At 39.9% G+C, this 20,232-nt stretch overlaps 1 protein-coding gene across 3 annotated transcripts in view; it reads left to right on the forward strand.

Annotated features, from left to right (window-relative positions):
- The first annotated feature begins 1,791 nt into the window (after positions 1-1,791).
- Positions 1,792-20,232, forward strand: part of tmod1 (tropomodulin 1) — a 27,398-nt gene continuing 8,957 nt past the window's right edge. Inside the window, exons 1-13 of one of the 3 annotated variants that reach the window (XM_023412729.2) lie at positions 1,792-2,125; positions 6,140-6,220; positions 6,393-6,460; positions 6,899-7,035; positions 10,486-10,642; positions 11,718-11,834; positions 13,485-13,574; positions 14,437-14,567; positions 15,088-15,195; positions 15,594-15,737; positions 16,285-16,429; positions 17,552-17,651; positions 19,462-20,018. In XM_023412729.2, the coding sequence (XP_023268497.1) occupies positions 6,913-7,035; positions 10,486-10,642; positions 11,718-11,834; positions 13,485-13,574; positions 14,437-14,567; positions 15,088-15,195; positions 15,594-15,737; positions 16,285-16,429; positions 17,552-17,651; positions 19,462-19,480 (1,134 nt within the window). In that variant the 5' untranslated portion in view covers positions 1,792-2,125; positions 6,140-6,220; positions 6,393-6,460; positions 6,899-6,912 and the 3' untranslated portion in view covers positions 19,481-20,018. Of the gene's footprint in view, positions 2,126-6,139; positions 6,221-6,392; positions 6,461-6,898; positions 7,036-10,485; positions 10,643-11,717; positions 11,835-13,484; positions 13,575-14,436; positions 14,568-15,087; positions 15,196-15,593; positions 15,738-16,284; positions 16,430-17,551; positions 17,652-19,461; positions 20,019-20,232 lie in introns of those variants that run through there. The other 2 variants (XM_023412730.2, XM_087175739.1) reach the window with 2 other exon arrangements.

Consider the following 20,232-nt stretch of genomic DNA (forward strand, 5'->3'; position numbering starts at 1 on the left):
TTGAATGAAAGCTTTTTTAAAAAAAAATTGTTTGCAGAGATAATCTTCTACTAATCTTATAATTAGACGTATCTGTTACTACCCCAGGTTGATCTAGCAGGAAGGGGAGTAATATAAGACTAGATGAATGATTTTTTTCAGGAGTCGTCTTCAATCTTTTTTCAGTCTTTGAAGCATAATTTTCAGACTTTATGGAAACCCCAGGCCAAAATAACAACCCAAAACCACAAAACTGAAACTACCTACAAGGGAAGAGGTTACAAGGCGAAACTTCCTACCAACACACAAAAACAGGAGAAAAGAGGGTTGAAAAGAAATGACTCTCTACATAGCTTTCTGGCAAGGTTATAAAATAAGGGTTCAATCGTTAACGGCAATTTAAAGTAGAAGAAATAACTGAAATTTAATAAAAACCAGACACAAGGCTATCACAGAGCCATGAGAGAGAGTGAGAGAGTCTTTATATACTCTGGTGAACTAATAGGCTGGACTGATTGGCTGCAGGGCCTCAGATGCACCAACCAATAAAACGAGGAGGTAGGATCCAGAGCTGAGGCCCACAGAGTGAGGAGCAACAGGGCACATAAACACTTTGTACAATTACATTCACCTATGGACGTTCACCTACGTATCAATCTCACTCTTTCAAAATGGTTGACAGATTGGGGATTATGTCCTGTTGGGTTAAAAAAAATCAACAACAAAAAAACCAATTCTTTCCTGTCAGAAAAGATAACCCAACAGTGTAAATGTCCTTAAAATGAATGCAGATAATTTTGTCTTTCATAGTTTTTACAGGACAGGCACCTGGGCAATCGAGCTGTCTCGCTTGACAGTTTGACCTTATTTGTTTTTAAGCACATTTTTATTTTATTTTGATGCCACCTGGCAGGATACCAAAGGTTATGTCACCCCAAACACTTCATTTTACCGGTCAATCAGCCTGAGGAAGCAGCTCAAATTGTTAGAAATACTAAATGTGAAACATATCTGGTGTAAATATTTTATCGCACATACAGTTATATTTGCTGTATCCAGAATCTATAATATGTGATAATATACCAGTTACAGTAGACATTATGTTTTTGGGTTGTCCATCACATTTTTGTGAAGACAATACATCAGTAACGCCTTTAGGGAATCCCTTCATATTTGGTACAAACATTCACTTGGACTCCAGGGTGAAGTGAGTAGATTTTGGATTTTAAACGTCGAAGGTCAGGTCACTGTGACCTAGCAAAACACATTTTTGGCCTCTTGAATGTGATATCTCAACACCACCTTGTGGGAATTGCTTTAAATGTGGCACAGTCACTTGGACTTGGACTATATTCTGGTGGTGAAAGGTCACTGTGACCAAACTAATTATGTTTTTGGTCATAACTCAAGAATTCACACGCTAATTAATCCTGGACTAGTTGTGGGAGGCATAGAACTGTGAGGCGGTCATTGTAGTTTTCTATAAAACGAGTGGTTTTAATTTTGATATGTTAGTGTATTTTACTAGTGATGCTACTGTACTTTATAAGTAAAAGTCCTGTAGTCAAACTCCCACTGGAGTGTTTTACATTGTTATATCGGTACTTCAGGAAGGGACTGAGTACCTCCACCGCTGCATTTGATAGTCAGAAACAAACAGCGACCATAAACGAGCTCAAGCGGATCAAAATAAGTTGTTGAAGAGGACCGGGTTGCAGGACGGTTATCATTCAAATGACTGTGTCCGATAATGGACTCAGATCCACTTCATGACATCACTGGAGTGACAGGGCAGCCGTGTGTGGGGGGAAGAGGGGGAGGAGAGGGAGGAGGAGGATCTCTCCCCTTAAGTTTACTTTGCCCTTTGCGGGAGATGGGATTCAGCCTGAGCAAACCCGCCGAGAGACGACCAGGGACGGGGGAGGAAACTTTGTGAAGACGCTGAAACCTGCTGAATTTGGGATTATCTGCGGGTCATGGACGGTGTCGTCTAGCGGAGTTGTTGGCGCTTTCCTGGGTTGCGCGCTTGCAGCAGAGCGGACCTCGCAGTGCGGCTCCAGGCGGCTCTGAAGGAAACCATATCTGGTCAAAGTATTCGTTGCTGTCACCCAGCGGGACCGTCCGGCTATAAATAGCGCTGGAGGAGGTACGGAAATAAATGCAAAAATTATAGTGCACAGTCAAATGAGTGAAGATTGCACATCTACAGTCAAATACTGAACTGTACAACAGTTTTAAAATTACTTGAAGAAAATAAGTTTCCATGAGGTCACTGAGAAGAAGGGGGGTTTCAGGGAAATTCAGGAATAGTTTTTATTTTTCGCTGTTAGTGTTTTCCTTCCTGTTGGAGAATGTTTTATTGGCTGTTCTAGGCTTACTCTTAAAGTAATGACTGCAAGTCCTAACACCAAAACTCTGCACAGGCAGCATTTACTGCAATAGTCCTAACCTATAGTTCTTAGGGTCCTGGACACAATGTGTGGAATTCTATTACTACACTAGTTATGATATCTCATAATAATGATTAGTATAATCCTCAGATTTCTCTCTCACCTCTTACAGCCTGTAGAAAAACCATCAATTAAATTTCAACTAACTAATTCCAACAAAGTAGTTATTTTATTTGCTACAACCATTCCATGTTTGGGCTCATTACCTAACACCAATTACCTTGGTAGTTGATGGCATAACCAAAGCAGTATCTCTGTATCAAGTGTAAGTATCAGCACCTTGCATAATCAGGATTTCAGTCAACCATTGAAGTGAGAGGCAACAGTTGTCTGCTGACATGTTGGTTGTCAGTTCCTCTGTGACCTACATACATCACGATATTAAATGGAGCCTTTAACCTTTGTTAGTTTGTAAGTAATGGTTTTCCTCTCAGTTTTGTTGAGCGTAGACCTGCATGCCCTGACACTGTGGTAAACCTGAGACAGCGTCTTTGGTCATCTCTCTACAAGTCTGCATATTGCTCACCATCTAAAACATGCTTACATGCATTCATAAGTCTAGTCTTCATCTCTAGGTTAAGTAATGTATCATATCTGGAGCTACCCTGAAAAAAACACATGTGCTAAAACATTCTGACCTCTGCAGAATGCACACATGGCCTGACCTCAGGTCCAAGGCAGCAAGTGAGTTGCCAGGCCCCTGATTATACAGATCATGATATACGACTCCATACTGGTCCCCAAAGGAGGGAGACTAGCAGTACAGCAGCCTGTCACTGATGCGTTTAGTGTCCTCAGAAAAAAATGAAAGATAGTCTAATTTGAGTTTTCAGGGAAAAATAGAATGAGACAATTTGATTATTATGACTTACACTTCATTGTTATCTCACCTTTACATGTAATGTAAAGTATACGGTAACAACTTGATATGAAATAGACTGGACACTCTGTATACTGCATCCTGATCAATTGAGTAATCGTCTATCTATTCTATGTTTCAATGCTAAATTTAAATCTACCATGAAAGTGGACGCTCTTATTACTGTCACAGCAGAAAAACACACACACACACACACACACACACACACACACACACACACACACACACACACACTGTCCTGTAGCTGGTCTCTGACACATGCATTATGACGTGTGGCAGATAAGAGAGTGGGACAGTTGCTCTCAGCTGTTTTCTACTGAGCCATTTCGGAGACCTGTGCAAATCTAACAAGATAAGAACATAAGATTATGTTGCAATTAGCATTTGGTCAGAATCCGTAGGGATCTCGAGAGGGATCTGTAGAATAAATTATGTTTTTACTTGTGTCTGACTTTATTAAGATTTAGTTGTTTAAGTATACAAATCTGTGAAGGATAGGGTCAAACCAGCTAGTTTAAGTCCTACTTTAACTGAGTTTGACATCAGCTTAGAGATGACAGTAATGTATCTTGGCCTTACCAGGCTATGGAATGTTCACACACTGCTTCCATGTCATTTTTTCATGACAGTGTAAAGTTTTCAAAAACATTGAGCAGGAAGTCATCTGCTGAAACTCTAAAGTACCACTGCTGTGCTCTCACTGTGTTTTATGTGCTGATTTATTGGCTGTAAGAGTTTTTGGCCACTCTGAGAGCATGTGTGAGTTTAACAGAGATTTGTGTGTATTTCATGGCTGAAAAAAGTCACAGCTTCACCGGGGTTTATGTTTAAAAATCTAGCTGAAAGATTTACAAAGAAATCACTGTTAAAGCAGGTCATCGTAGCACCTTGTTCTGCACAAGTAGCTGCATTGTGTAATTGTGGTTTAGATAATCAGATATTAGCACCATCAGCTTATATCTGATTTTTGATTTTGCAGTGAGAAAAGCTTTGCTCATGTGGGAGCAGATGCCATATAACATCACTTTTCAGGTTTTACACTCATCTCTTGTCTTGATTAATGATCCTGCATCAGTGCTGCTATTCTTAGAGGCTCGAGGATCGGACAAGCCTGCTTTAGAGGGGGTCAAGTTAACTGTTTATGACTTAACAGGGCACATTCAGACTCTGGTCATCTCTGGTTGTTCCTCCTTTCTACCCAGTGAATGTCCTCTAATGAAGCAGAAGCTTGTAGAAAACGTTATAAATACAGGCGTGGGTCTGTTTGATATCATCAGAGCTGGTCGGTGTCTTCCAGGAGACTTGCAACATTATTTGGAGTCCAGCCCAGTTCTTCATCTTTGGTTTTGGAAACTTGTCTTGTCACAGAGCTTAGAGAAAGCAGAACAAAAGAACGGCACGCTTGACCTTACTGTTTAGGAGGTTAGCCAAAACACACTTGCTGATATACTTAAGATCAAAAAGGATTGTTTGCACTCGGAATTGTACTCCTTGAATGCTGAATTTCTTGCACTTTGGTTGGTTTCTAATCTCCATCTCAACCTTTTTCCTGCCTAATTTGAGTTCATTCTGATCCTCGCTAGCAGCAGCCTCAGTAAAGCTATTATTAGTCTTGTCATGTGGGGATCCATCAGCAGGAGCACAAAACACATTTCAAACCCTGACCCAGAATTGTAAGGAACCAGGCCTTAGAGGCAGCACATATGCCAAAGTGTTTGGTGTTGTGACCCACAAATGTTCCACTGCCGCTCACCCATCATCAGTCATCTGGTCCCACAGCCAAGACTCGGACCTGCCTTGGAGAGAGCTAGAGATAGAGGAAAACAGATCTAGAGTCTCTCTAACCTGCCAGCTGAGATAGAAAGCACGAGAAAAAAACATTTGCTGACAAGATATTTGGTTTATTCAGTGTTGACTTTTATACTTTTCTGCAGAGTGCTTTTAGAGGAAAAGCAGAGCTGCATCCTGAGACTGCTTAATGACAGATAGTTCTGCAAAGGGATATAATACTGGGAGGAAATGGAGCTTTAAGTTTCGACAGACAAAATGAGACCGGGTGAACAGGTGAAAACTTATGCTGGTTAAAGATGTCTGCTGTTATAGTCATGGAATATATAAAAGGAAATTGTCCATTGTAGCTACTGTAGCAAATCACACTCCTGTGGTCTGTTGTTAAACCGAGGTAAACAGCTGATTTGTATATTTTATCTTAGTTGTATATAAAAACTGAATTCCTGTTTGGTTTTTCTAATTGCTACCGTCAGTGATTTCAAATGTTTCAGGCCCATTTTTTCTTATCAAACATATTTTCGCAACACCTTCTTCATTACCCAGAGGATTTGACAATCAGTCAGTCAGAACAGCCTTATGTGAGCTTCTCACTGTCTTTTTCTCTAGTTTGAAAATGCTAATCCAATTTACAGAAACAATTTCTCTTTCCTCCTAAATGTGTTACCATAAATTACACCACGTAGAACAATTCCAAAAAAGGTATATCTCCAACAAAGAATTATAGCTCGACATAAATAAGCTTATTCGCTTTAATGCAAAAAAGAGGTGGCTGAGATGGGAAGATAGATAGATTGATAGATTTTTGTTTGTTTGTTCCCCCTGTTTCAGGACACATCTCAGAAATCTAATATTTTTATACAAAAAAAAAAAAGAATCTCTAGTGCATCTGCAGTGAAAACAGCATCAGGTGATATGTAAAGGTTACATTCTACCACAAGCAATATGGGAGTTCATTGCGGAGCTACTTTCAAACTGCCAATTGCCTTCTAATTGTGAGAGCCATTAGTCTCTCCTCACTCTCTGCCTCTGCCTCCTCCAGGTCTATCTCTCTTTCCCAGGAGCGTTACAGGCACTTGGCTGCCTTTGCTGTTGTTTTAGCCCTGAGCTGGGGGTCATTGAGGTGAGTACAGTCAAGTTTTTACGGCAAAGAGCAACACTGAGTGACGCTTGGTTAGTGTATATCTCCCTTTTTGTCTTGAGCCAGTTAGTTTTGTATTTCTCTGACCCTTGAAACACTGTTATTCCACCATTCATTTTATTACTGTTTTCTTACCCGTTGTCTCCATCCACAGATATCTTCTTCTTCGTCTTCCAGGCTCCTGATCTACATTTTGTCTTTTCGTGTGGAGGGGTTATTGAGGTAAGGGAACCGTTGGAATGCCTCTCAAATCCCTCCATGTGTTTGTACAGTATAAACTTACCTTGGCAGCACTGAATCTCATATCTCAGACACATCTGAGAAATCTAAACCTTACAAAGAGAATACAAGATGAGAGCTAAAGTTGATAGAAGTAAAACTTTAGCTGAATTGCTAATTATATCACCTAAAGCAAGTTGAAGTACAGGCAATTTAAATGTAAGATCAAGATTGTAATATACTGTGAAAGCTAACTCTAGTTGCCAGAAATCAGATTGTCGTGTTGTATCTGAAACTCACCATTCAGCATTGCTGACATTTATTGTCATATAATCCTCTTGAGCAGACAATCCAACCAACGACGACAATGACAACTTTGTGCATCAATGCTTTATGCTAGAGTTTGTATGCATTTCATGTCGCTGTAATTGATGTTTCCAGGTGTGCTGTCCGTCATGTCGGTGTTGAAGAAGGAGATGGAGAAGTACAGGGACATAGATGAGGACGAGCTGCTGAAGAAACTCTCAGAGGAAGAGCTGCAGCGGTTAGAGGATGAATTAGAGGAGCTGGATCCTGATGTAAGTTTATAATATAAAGCCCATGAGAAGCTGTTGCTGTCACTGTGTTGGTGTCAGTGGAGAATTATGGGATCATTCAGGCTTAATAGAGCCCCCCTTACATAATATACTGCAGTCTACTGTATATCACTACAGCTACATGTGCTTGTGTTTTCATTTGAATTGATGTTAGCTGGTAATTTCTGGTTTTAAACCAGTCGGACTGTTCTGAGTGCAAAACATTTGAACGTACTCATGAGTAAATGGCTCTAATGTAAATAATGGTTTCTACAGTGTTAGTTCAGTGGCAGCTGATGGACTGTGCTTTGAATGCTATGTAGCTAAAACCAGCTAATAAACAGTCATGCAGTTAGTTGGCAGTTGGTGTTGCTGCACAATGTGACCATTAGGCTGGTTAGAATTTATATTCTCTTATTTACTGTAATCAAACTAAAGATGAGTTGTGGAGTTTAGTTGATGACCCGCAGTTTTGTTTGAGTGTGTGCAACGGTTTGGCCAGAATTGTGACAGCTGAAATAAACCAGTAATCCTCTATGTGGAATGAAGTGGTTGCATCAGTAAAAGTAACTGGATGCAACATAAAAAACAGATTGAATATGAAAAAATAGAATTAAACAGTTGGGATTTATCGTACATATATTAATATATTACATATATTTTAGTGTTTGATAGAAAGTTTTGATAATCTATTTGCTGTTTAAGTCATTAATTGGGCAAAAATGCTAAACATGGATGGTTTCAGCCTCTTGGATATTAAGATTTGTTGAATGCTGAATATCTTTGGTTTGTGGACAAAACAAGCACTTTTAAAGGGGTCGTTTGGATCTGCAGAATGGCAGTTGGCAATTTTTCTCAACAATTTATTGAAAAATAATAAATGAATCCAGACGAATCCATCTTGAAAATATACATTCATCAAATGTATGAGTGAGGAACTATAGGAGACAACTTTGGTTATTAAGGCTAAGTGAAACTGAGCCAACGGAGATAAATTCTAGAAAATACTCACATAATGTAATGTGACTGATTTTGTCACGTTTCGTCACCTCTTCCTCTGGAATTTTAAGTATTTCTCTATTTGTACTGAATGCAGTCTCACCTGGGAGGCCGGGTGGTGTTTCACAGTTTCAGCCATTGTGCTTCAGGAGGTTCAGGACATCAGTAGTTTCTGTTGATTTTTATGATGTATTTACTTCAGCATGTCTTGCATCCACCACCAGCTTCTCACCCTCAGTGATGCATCATGGGTGGTGACAGCAGCTGTATTAGCTTTCTGATGAATGTGTACTTGCTCACAAAGTGACTGGACTCCCCCTCAATGCCAAGGGGATGACTGGTAGGGAATAATCTACACGACTGTGTGTGTGTGTGTGTGTGTGTGGTGTGTGCGTGTGTGCGTGTGCGTGTGCGCGTGCGTGTGTGCGAGCGAGTGAGAGAGAGACTAATGCCAGCACTGAGTTACCGGAGGGACTCCATGATATAAACAGTGAGAGGCAGTGCGTGCATACTTACCTTGTTTGTGCCTGTTTATGAGGGTAACCTGTTGCACAACAGTGAACTGTCCCAGGTCTTTGAGATACACTATAACCTTCCCAGCAAGGCCTCCCACATCAGTTCCAGTAAGCCGTTGAAAAGGCTTCATCATGCTCGACACAAAAACATCCCATCTGCCAGCTGTGCTGTGATTGTAGAGGGATAAATTTATTGTCAATCATCTAGAGAACATTTTGTGTTTTAGTACGTACAGTACTGCGTCACAGTCATACGCTTACACACTACAACTAGGACTGTTTACTTTTACTAAGACACCATGGTCACATCCTTTTGGCTCTCACTTGAAGTCTGAGATTTCTTACATATTTGGATCCCTGCTCTAACGTCCTGTTGTAATTTGGAATAGGTTAATACAAATCACATGTACTTTTACTGGTAACATTTCTTAAATCATGGAAGGTGAAAATTTTGTTATTTTTCACTCACCCACATAACTAAAGCTGCACTAATTAATATTATTACTCACCATTTTAGCTTCTTTCTGCACATTATTTTGGTTTTATGATCCACAACTTTACCGTTTTCTCATTCCTCTGTATCTGCTGGATGTGTAAGTTAGTTCCTTGATCTCAGACTTGTGCTCACAGACATGTACTGTATAAGTTACGTGTAGATGTCTACTGTGGCTTGTGAGAGCAAGAGAGAGATAGACCAAATGAGATAGAGAGGGAAGTACAGTTAAGAGGGATGAGAGAGAGAGAGAGAGAGAGAGAGAGAGAGGGAGAGAGTCTCATGCTGGTTAAAAAAAAAACATGCAGGGGCTGAGTTTAAGAGGCCTGTTATCTGCAGCTGATATAAGTGTGTGACACAGAAAGCTTGGCAGTGTGATATGCCCTTGGCTTTACTATATATACTACTGTAAGTCACGTGAACATTTATGGATCACTACAGGAAGTGCTGAATGAGAGCAACAGAAACCGAACAACTGTGAAAATGCGGTCTGTGTCAATTGTTTGGTATCTTTTAGAAAATTGTTTGCTGCTTCGGGAGTATTGTTTTGTTGGAAGCTTCTGATTAAAGGAGAGAGACTGAAAGCAGATGAATAAGGGTGAGAGAGACAGGCAGGCAGGCAGGGAGGAGAGAGAGGCCTCTGAGTGCTGACAAGACAGATAAGATATGAAGCTATAAGTAGCACTTTGAAGAGCTTGGTTTTTTGAATCTTACTTTAAGTTGAAAATAACTTGGTATGCAGCAAAGCTCTGGGAAACATCTTGGTCCTGTGTTGGTCTGGAGTAGAGATTGGAACTGATGTGGGAGTTAAACCAGAGCAAAGATACAACACCATTATCTCTGTATCTATCTCCCTTACTGTAATACTCGTATCTCTCTTCAAATCCTCAAAATTATTAAAAGATTTAATACAAACAATACAACATTAATGTTGGGCATATCTCTATAGTGTTGTTAATGAAAACCTACAAAATGTATGAAAAATTGTATTTATTTATTTATTTAAATTTAATTTTTGTTTATTCAACCACCTATCGTCGAATTTTCATCAATAACTGGCAAAAGAGAAAGCACTGCATCATATGACTCACGCCATTTTTATTGTATAGCTACAATGAGTTGCACGTGTCTTAATTTTCAATCATCATCAGAATGAAAGAGGTTGAAGATTTACTTCAACCAAGAAAGGTCTCCTTCATTTTCACTGGAGCTGCTAAAAACGATTGTAGTCACTGATGTTGGGAAGACATAATTAAGATTACTGTTTTATTCATTAATGCTTCTGTAGCGAGGAGGAAATCCTGGACTGATTTGTTCTTCATTGTTCTGCACTAAAGTTGCATGGTATTATAGGATTTAATGACTATGATAGGAACAAATTCACAAATTTAAAAAAATAAATTTTTCCAGTACCAGTAAATTATGAAAATTCCCATCCTTGTGTAGAATGCGTTGTTGCCAGCTGGGATGAGGCAGAAGGACCAGACTAAGAAAGCTCCGACAGGAACGTTTCAGAGAGATAACCTCCTGGCCCATCTGGAGAAACAAGCCAAAGAACACCCAGACAGAGAAGACCTGGTGCCTTTCACAGGGGAGAAGAGAGGTAAGAATTTGTTTCCTCATATTGAATATACTTAGATTAAACGCTGGCTCAAAGCACTGTTTTTACAAAGTGAACAAATGACTAGAACATTGAATGTCAAGACTGTTTGGTTTCCCTTGCATATTAAAGATAACTGAGTTATCCAAGTATGAGAGCTGAGGAGAGGGTGGACTCTCCAATTCTTGAGATGTAGTGGGGGGAGAAAATTATAAATGAATGGGAAACCTGAGCCATCCATGAGTACAACTTTATTTTTTTAGTTCCCTAAAGGGAGATTGGTTCCACAAGCACCAGCCTAGTGTGGACACAGGTGTGTGACGGATGGTGAGAGATACCAAACATCCCTATGTGAAACTCTACATGGTCTCCCTGCTGTCACCTTCATCATGATCTTCCTTGCAGGTGTTATGGTCTTACTGCAGTCTATCCTGTGTACTTAAAAGACCTGAGACATTTCAATTTAATTCCACAGACCAGCAGTAAAGCTGGTCCAGGTGGAACAGCTAAGTAGCTGAAAACTGGATCATATGAGTGGCGTGGAGCGATAGCAGTTTCTGCTCCCTGTTTAACACTTTCTGCCATCAGTCCACTTGCAGCCACTCCATGTTTTCTATTTGCCGCTGCCCTCCTGCTCACCCTGAGGGTCAGGCAAAACCTTCATTGTTGGATGTGAAACATGTTAACAGGTTTAAAAAAACAAAAAACAGCCTGTAGCCAGGGGTGACATGAAGGGATACTCACCTCAGACGACTCAGTTGTTATGTAAGAGAGCTGGTTTTCAACACGTACTATTGTATATGCTGTATTTCGAAACAACTTCTTTAACAAGTTAATGGTCGTAGTTTTTACAAATCATACTGACTTACTGAAGAAATGTTTTCTCCGCCTACATGAAGGTGAAAGGTTGTGACAATGATTTATTAGTACATGGACTTTGTTGACTTCATGTATTTCCCAGCAATGTTCCACTCATCTTCAATAATGTGATCAGCTAAGATTTAGGTGCTAGTGATACCAGTCATAGTAGTTGTACTTGTACTGTCATTCTTGTGTGGTAAATCAATCAATGTTGCAGGGAAAGCCTGGGTACCTAAAAAGAGGGTGGACCCCATCATAGAGAGCGTGACCCTGGAGCCAGAGCTAGAAGAAGCCCTTGCTAGTGCTAGTGATGCTGAACTATGTGACATTGCAGGTAACACACACACTTACTCATGCCTTCACACACATCTCTTCACAGTCACATTTGCTATGTGCACAAAGCTTATTGGTTTCAGTTTTCTCCAATTTGAACCATATATGAGTATTTTAATAGAAGTCTTGAACAGATTTTTATGCACCAAAGAAAAATTGTAAATGTTGGTTTTTGTTTTAGTGTTTTTTTTCATTTTTTGTTTTTAATTTCATGATTTCTCATGTTTATAATTCAAACATTTGGATTTTTTTTTTTCGAAGAAAAACAAAAAAGTAAAAATTAATAGAGAAATTAACAGAAAAAATGAGCACACAACCTCTGTAGGAGACTTTGAATAATCTTTGAATTTGTAATGTTGAATTTTCTAAATTGCAGGTGTCTGATTATTCTTCATCTTCATCTCCTGCACATTCACTAATCACTATCAACACACCATCGCACCCTTTAACTTTTCCTCAATCTAACTCTTCTCCGTGTCTCTAGCACTCCTTCCACCTTCCCTCCACCCTTCCCTTTCATCTCTCCATCAGCCTCTCCATCTTCTCCGCCTCCTCCATCCCTGCTGGATCTCTCTGTTCGCTAGCTGAACACCATCCAGGGTATCTGTAGACTCCACAAAGTATTTGCATGGAACGATTCTACTCCTCTGTCATGTCCACGTTGTCAGCCTGTGTTAAACAGACATTTGGCAAAACCATGCAGCTCAGCTCACAACCGGACAGATGCCTGTAACCATACATGCATTACACAGGACTATCATAGAGTCCGTGTGATGCATGGCAAATTTCATTACTGCGGCAAATATTTTGCTGCATGTACAAACTTTCAGTTTGTTGCCATGACGTGTCTATTACTGATGCTTTATATACTGCAGATAATAGCGCTGAGGTCTCTTTAACCTTTGACATACACTTTAGTAATAACAACACCAGGTTTTAAGTCGGTAATATGCGAGTTATGATATAGTGTTGTGATGTTATACTGATGTCATGAACGCCATTATTTCCTACCTTGTGATGAGTTAGATTTGTCCACTACCAAAGTCCCCTCCATTATCATGCCAGCCTCCGCCACCCACCTTTCTACTAAGAGCAGCTTGATAGCTTGCGTTCCCTGACTGTTTATGTCTCTGTAAACACAGGCTGTGCTCGTGCTCTCGATCTGTCTGACAAACAGATGAGGTGATAATTTGCTCTAAATCACATCTTTTGTATTGTATCCTGTGTCCAAAAAATTATTTCAGATTCACTGCTGCCAAGATACTTACTCTGATGGGTGGCTTCACAAGCTCATACCTTGACATCTTTTATAGTCATGATGTAGAGGGTAGTAGTCAGCCAACAGAGAGCTGGACCTTGGCTACGGCTGCAAAACCAAAGCTAGTTCATATTACCAATTAAACCACTGCACCTGAAACTTTACAGCATACAACTGCTTGACTGTTGAAACTCAAGGTTTCAGGCTTGACTTGTTTGCAATGCTGCTTTTGTGCTATCTGTATTAGCATGGTGGTCCACTGTACAGATGTAACCAGACAATCGCTACATCTATGGATGCCTTTTCAGCATCTCTGTCTCTCTTTCTTTTCTGTCCCTCTGTTTATTCCCTTTGTTCTCCCCATCCTCATTCTGCCTTCTTGCTGTCTTGCAGCCATCCTGGGTATGCACACCCTGATGAGTAACCAGCAGTACTATGAAGCCCTGGCCAGCAGCACCATAGTCAACAAGCAAGGCCTCAACAGTACATAAAACACACACACACACACACACACACACACTTGCACACATGTATGTCACTCAGTCTTGATTTGGAGAAATCTGCCAGTTGCATGAGCTGTCTTCACTTGATCCAAACAGGGACACATTTGCTGCAGGGATTTTCAAGAAGCAAGTTAAAGTAGCTTGAAATACAGCAGATCACTCGGCTGGTTTGAGAAAAAAATATATCAGCTCACTCCAGAAAAATGTTGAAGTTGGAGTTGGCCTGGATTGGAATCAAGTGAAATGATCTCATCTTGGCAGAATGTTGGTTTATTTTACCAAAGATAATAGGTTCAGTCTTTTTTTTTTTTCTTCTTGCTTCATCCATGCACAAATACAATTAAATATGTTAAAACTAAGTACATAAGCAGATAAAATTAAGAATATACAGACAGTCATACGTTGTACTATAGGTCCTCCAGGAATATCACTGATGAGTCATGTGTGTATCATTCTTACACTACACAGTGTAAACAATTGTAAGTTGATATTTCTTTTATCCCCACATCACACAGAGGCACACACACGAGAACACACATACACATTAATAAGCCATTGTTTATCTTAAGTGGCTCCTCCTATAGATTCTCCTCAAGCTGTAAACTGAGTCAGAGTCAGAATATCTCACTTCCAAATATGATGTCTCTCAAAAAAGAGCCAGCTCTAAACTTTTGAATTGACTGACGAAATTATCCCTTGCTTTGTTTTCAGTACATAAAACATGTTTAGACTGCATGTTTTGAAGGGAAATTCATTAGATGGTATTATGTAAATTGGACAATTAAGCAAAGGACTTTGTTGGTTTGTTGGTGAGTGTGTGCTGTAATTGTGTTGTATCCCAGGTGTGATCCAGTGCACCCAGTATAAACCAGTCCCTGATGAGGAGCCCAACTCCACTGACGTAGAAGAGACCCTGATGAGAGTGAAGAGGAACGACCCTGACCTAGTTGAGGTCAACCTCAACAACATCAGGGTAAGAGTGTGTGTGTGTGTGTGTGTGTGTGTGTGTGTGTGTCTGTGTCTGTGTCTGTGTCTGTGTGAATATCATGTTGGGGATATGAGCTTCATGCTATGTCTACAAACTCAATATCACCAAGGTTTGATTTACTTTGGCTTCTGTTTTAACTGAAACAAGTTTTATATATAATATGAAACACCTGATCCTCTATTAATTATATTCATCTGTTCCTGATAGTTTTTTCTAGTACTTACATTTGAAGAAACTAAACTTTATCCAAATACATGTCATGTTTGATGACATGTATTTTCTAAAAACAGAAACTACCTTAGTTCAATGAACTAAATGTAGTTTTCACATTTTAATTTTGCAGACCAAATTTTAAAAAAAAAGCTACGGTTTAAGAAATAAACTCTGAATTAATTTTAGTGCATGAAGGGAATTTTTTGAAACACAGCACATCATTTTATTTGTTAAAAAATGAGAAATAAAGCATTTACTGAGTTGTAATATTTTGTTTTTTTTCTGTTCACAGAACATCCCTATCCCAACTCTGAAAGTGTACGCTGAGGCTCTGATGAAGAACACTGTGGTGGAGCGGTTCAGTATCGTAGGAACCAGAAGCAATGACCCCGTAGCATTTGTAAGTCATAGCTGCAACATTTTATTGCTCCGTTTCTCTGAAATGGGTCAGCCAATTTCAACTCATCTTTTATTTGGTGGTTTGAATTTGTTTGATTGAGTTATGGGTAGCACTTTTTGTAAAGATAAACTCTCTGCACGTGTTGTGCACTCCAACTCTTTTTCTAAACAAAAAATTCAACAATCTCTATACTTTAATTCAAATATTTTTTGAATTTAAAGTGTTGCTTTCTCAACCAGCCACCTCGTGTTTGTGGTCAGTCATTGTGACAATGGCGCTAACAAAACATAAAACTGTCAATATGCAGTTGGGTTAAGAGCTTCCTAATAATTCATGTTGCAAATGGCTGTAACACTATGAGTGAATTTAGCTTTATTATGTGCTTTGTGTTTCCTCAGGCCCTGGCAGAGATGTTGAAGGTTAACACGACGATGAAGAGCCTGAATGTTGAGTCCAACTTCATCACAGGGACTGGAATCCTGGCCCTCATAGAGTCACTGCAGAATAACACCACGCTACTGGAGCTGAAGATAGACAATCAGGTACCAACACTCAGCACACATGCAACCCAACCTGCATAGAGTACATGCAGACTCACACACACTTACCATGCACAAAAATGTGTGTGTGGGCATGTGTGTCAATTAGTGTACACAGGCCATCTTTGCCACTTCAGTCTAATGCTCCTAGATTGCCTTGTGATGTGTCATACTGCATAGTCGTACATCTCTGACTCACTGCTTGCCCGTTAGTTGAACTTGTTGAATGATTCACAGATTTTTCTTTTTTTATCTCCCCTCTTTCTCTTGTATGTCTTTGCCATTTGGCTCTATTGATTGATTAATTGAAATGATAATAAACTGAAATTGACAAAGCATGTTACCCCCTGCCGCTTCATCCTCTGTTATCAGATCACTGTGTTATCAGTAGTGGCACTAATGTTCAGTTCATGGACTCCTCCTCTTGCTCTTTGGTGTCTTATCTCTCTATTCCTCTAACATTCCCGTCTCTCTATCGCAAATCTCATTTTCTAACCCACTTTTAATCCAACTCTTCCTGTCTCTCCTCACTCTCTCTCCAAACTTCCAGAGTCAGCCCTTAGGCAACAAGGTGGAGATGGAGATCGCCAGCATGCTGGAGAAAAACACCACACTGTTGAAGTTTGGCTACCATTTCACCCAGCAGGGCCCGCGCCTCCGAGGCTCCAACGCCATGATGAACAACAACGACCTGGGTGGGTTACACACACACACACAGACACGCACAAACACACACACACACACACACACACACACACACACACACACACACACACACACACACACACATACATACGCGTACATGCATGCATTTCATAGTGCAGATGCAGCTTTGAGCTTTGGATACAGGCACATGAACACACACACAGAGAAAACAGAATTGGGAACACGACAAAAGTCCTTGGGCTGGACTCAAACTGATAACATTTGAAGTACATAATGTATTTGAGTACTTATTCACCTCACTATGCTTTATTCAGTTACATAACTTTCTTTCAGTAGTATTGCATTTGGCAGTGCTAGTTGTTATGTGCGTCAGTGCCGACAGTATCTCCACTATATCTCCTTGAGCTGTGCTTTAATCAGACTCTAATAGAGGAATCAGTGTGACATCATTGGCTAGAAAGCCCCCCCCCCAATCAAAACAGTGCCTTCCTAAGTTATGACATCAGCACTAAGAAAAGACTGTTTGCATGAGAGGGAGGACAAAATGAAACTAGTGGAGGAAAAGTTTATTGCACTTGGCAGGAGATATTTAGGTTAATATTTAAGTTTGCTGATTTTATTTTTGACTTTTCTTATTTACTAATGTTTTTATTTTATACAGGGTAACACGATACAAAAAAACTTTACTCACAGACTGACGGACAAAGTTACAGAGTTAGAAAGAGGCTTTCATTAGTGTCAACAAGCTGGTCTGTCAGATTTTGTGAAATGCCTTCCTGTGAAACTATGTTGACACATGATTTGTGGCTCACTGTCAGTCATATCTTTTGCTTGTGTTCTTGCCCAACTTTAACAATAACAATAATAAGAATAATCTACTGAATGTTTTTAAGTTTGTGTGAGTGTGTTTGCTCTTGAACCTCCTGTGAGAATCAGTTTTAGGATGAGTGCATGAATTGATGCAATGTTGGCTGTCTTCTCTTCAACCGGAGGTTATCACAGGATTGAAACTGAGAATTAGGATTACATTTGAGTTCAGGTTATGGTTTCTTTTTTTTTCTGATGTTTTCATAATCTTCTTGTATTGTGTCACAAACCATTTGAAGTTGTGTCATAATTTGTCATGATTTTCCTTCCCCATCATCTTGAAGCCCGTGTCGTCAGGTCAGAGTCGGACGGCTCCTTCACCCTCACTCTGTCTGTCCCTGAGCTGGAGAGAGCCTTTGGGAAAAAGTTCAAGTCCAAGACAAAGTAAAAAAAAAAAGAAAAGAGAAGAAAAAACCTTGAAACACAAACACAGCACTATTTGACTGCTCAGCCTTGTCTCTCTTCTGCCAACATCTTCCTGGTTCTTTTCCAGATCACGAACCGCTGCCACCTCCTGTCATACTCCTCTGAGAGTTTCTGTTGCCTCTCTGTAGCACCTATCATCACTTTCCTTCTTTTCCTCTTCTAGTCATCTCTTCGGGCTACTGACAGTGCCTCCCAAATTTAGCAGTTGCTCTTTTGTCCCCACTGTAAGTAGAGTATAAATTTTGTTGCCACACTGCTGTTCAAAAAGGCAACAAACTGGAATATTTTGATGTCCACAATATCCAGAAACAGGTAAAAAGGATGTACAATATTGAAAAAATTCAGAGAGCATTTGACATGAAAAATGCTGAAGAGATGTAAGCACTTGTGCACACGTGTCATATGCCCAAGACACTGATCAAACAGCATCCACTAAATGCCTCTTCTCTGTTTGAATTCTGATTGTGCTGGACGAAACGCTCTCTTTTTTTGCTCGCCTCGGCTGTTTCTTGGAGTTCGCTCCTCTTTTGGCTGCACTGTGAATCTGCGGAACCCTTCGTGTTCTTCATCTGTTGTGTTTCCTACAACACTTTCCCATGAGTAAACCTGTGATGTTTAAATGGCCACAATACCTACATTATCTTTCTTCTTGGCCTTTTTACTCTCTGGATTTTCCTTCTATCCTGATCTGGTATTTTTTATTGTTCCTGCTTTGTCCGGAGAAATTCCGCTTTTTCTGCTCAGCCTCTGAAGTTAGTTCCTTCAGAAGAGCACTTCTGTCCTCTTCTAAACACTGCTCCTATCCAAAGATGGATTACCAACTGTGCAAACAGAAATGACTGTTAGTATTTATTATTTCTTGTTTGAAAGTCATATAGTTCAGTTAAAAGACATAAAATGATTATAAAAAAGGCAATGAAGAGACTCAAAATGACAACACAGAGACCCAGTACAAAGAGATACACAATAATGAGAAAGGCATGCAAAACAGCCTTTAAAAGACAGAAAATAACCCCAAAGAGAGACAAACTACAAACTACACTTGCAATCTGGGGACATGTATATAAAGGAAGGATGAAAGTCTTTTTACCTGTCTGTGCCCGGGAGCTAATTGTCGCCAGACCCTCATTGGCCCTGAACACTCCAGCTTCCCTGTGTGGCAGTTAGCTTATAGATGAAAAGATTATTCTTATAAGGCAACACCCACAAGTTAAATTCTAGTTTTAACTTAGTTTTGAGTTTGAGTTTCTTGATGTATGGTCAATTTTATTAAATGAAATTGAGCTTTATAAAGTTACCACAAACTAATTACGGGTCGCTAATTAATGAATACACAAAAGGGAGAAACAGAGGGGTCAATAGGGGGCCACAGCTCATTATTGTCTCATAGTGGGTCAATCCAGCCCTGCTTTTATCACCATCCCACCCATGTCTCTTGTCCTTTTTTCCTTCAAGAGCTCTTGCCAAAGCTATTTCCTTTTGCAACCACTTGTAGTAAAGGTGGTGTAACTTTGATCTTTATGTCCTGCTTTCTGAAAGCTTTCCCCTCCGTTCAGTTGCCTCTCTTCTTGCTCTGTGCAAAGTAAATAAGGCAGGCTGACTTTGCTTTGCTTTAGCTAAAGATTATGATGATGACAAACCTTCCTGGAATGTCTAATTTGTCTCCCTTCCTTCCTTCTCTCCTCTCATCTTTTCACCTCTCTTTCCTCTTCATCTTGTGTGTCTTTGTCTTCTCCCTCTGTCCCTCCATCCTCTTCTCCATCTATAGTAAGAAAGAGAAGGCTTGAGGGAGGACCCATCTTCCCTAAGTGTCGGACGAATGTGTAGAAACCAGGGTTACCTTCAATTCCCTGTTCCCCCTTGACCCCCATCATCTTTACGGAACCTCTTCTCTTCTTCAAGCCTCACAACCTCTGACGAGCTACCCAGAAGACCATGACAACCACGTCATGTTCAGTTGTTCAGGGTTTTTGTTTTTGGAAAAGTTCTGAACTCTTACTGCTTTCTAGACCTTTTCTAGTAGATATTAGAGGATTAATCAGCATTATTGTCCCTCTGAGCTTTCAGTTCATGCAAAAAGTACTTGGTATCTTTTTGGCTTGGACTTAGGTTTGGACAACAATACCTGCAGCTCTTTGTACGAACTAACCAGGCATTGCTTAGTCTCATCTTGAATCCTTTAAAATCTTATGAAGTGTCTAGATTCCATAATAAAGGGGCTGGAGGTCTGGTTTTGAATGAGGGCCCATTTGAAAGGTCAAGGGCCTTTAAGCGATCTGTGTTCCTATTGAGTTGAATGAATTCTAATAATTATTATTATTATTATTGTGCTGTAAATGAACTGTGCTGTCATTACTGTTGTCGCCAACAGTTTCTGAGGTTGCTTTAAGGTCGGCATACAAGTTATTTACTACCAACTATTACACCAAAGCCCATATTAATTTGACAGACAAAATTAAAAAAAATATATATATATATGAGGTATACTGTAATGTCACATTTTGACCCGGCCATGAAAATCTGATGTTATGGTCTTTTT

This window comes from Seriola lalandi, unplaced genomic scaffold (genome assembly GCF_002814215.2).
Source record: "Seriola lalandi dorsalis isolate HSWRI2012SDOR001 ecotype SW California unplaced genomic scaffold, Sedor1 jcf7180002054486, whole genome shotgun sequence".
In the NCBI taxonomy this organism is placed as follows: Eukaryota; Metazoa; Chordata; class Actinopteri; order Carangiformes; family Carangidae; genus Seriola; species Seriola lalandi.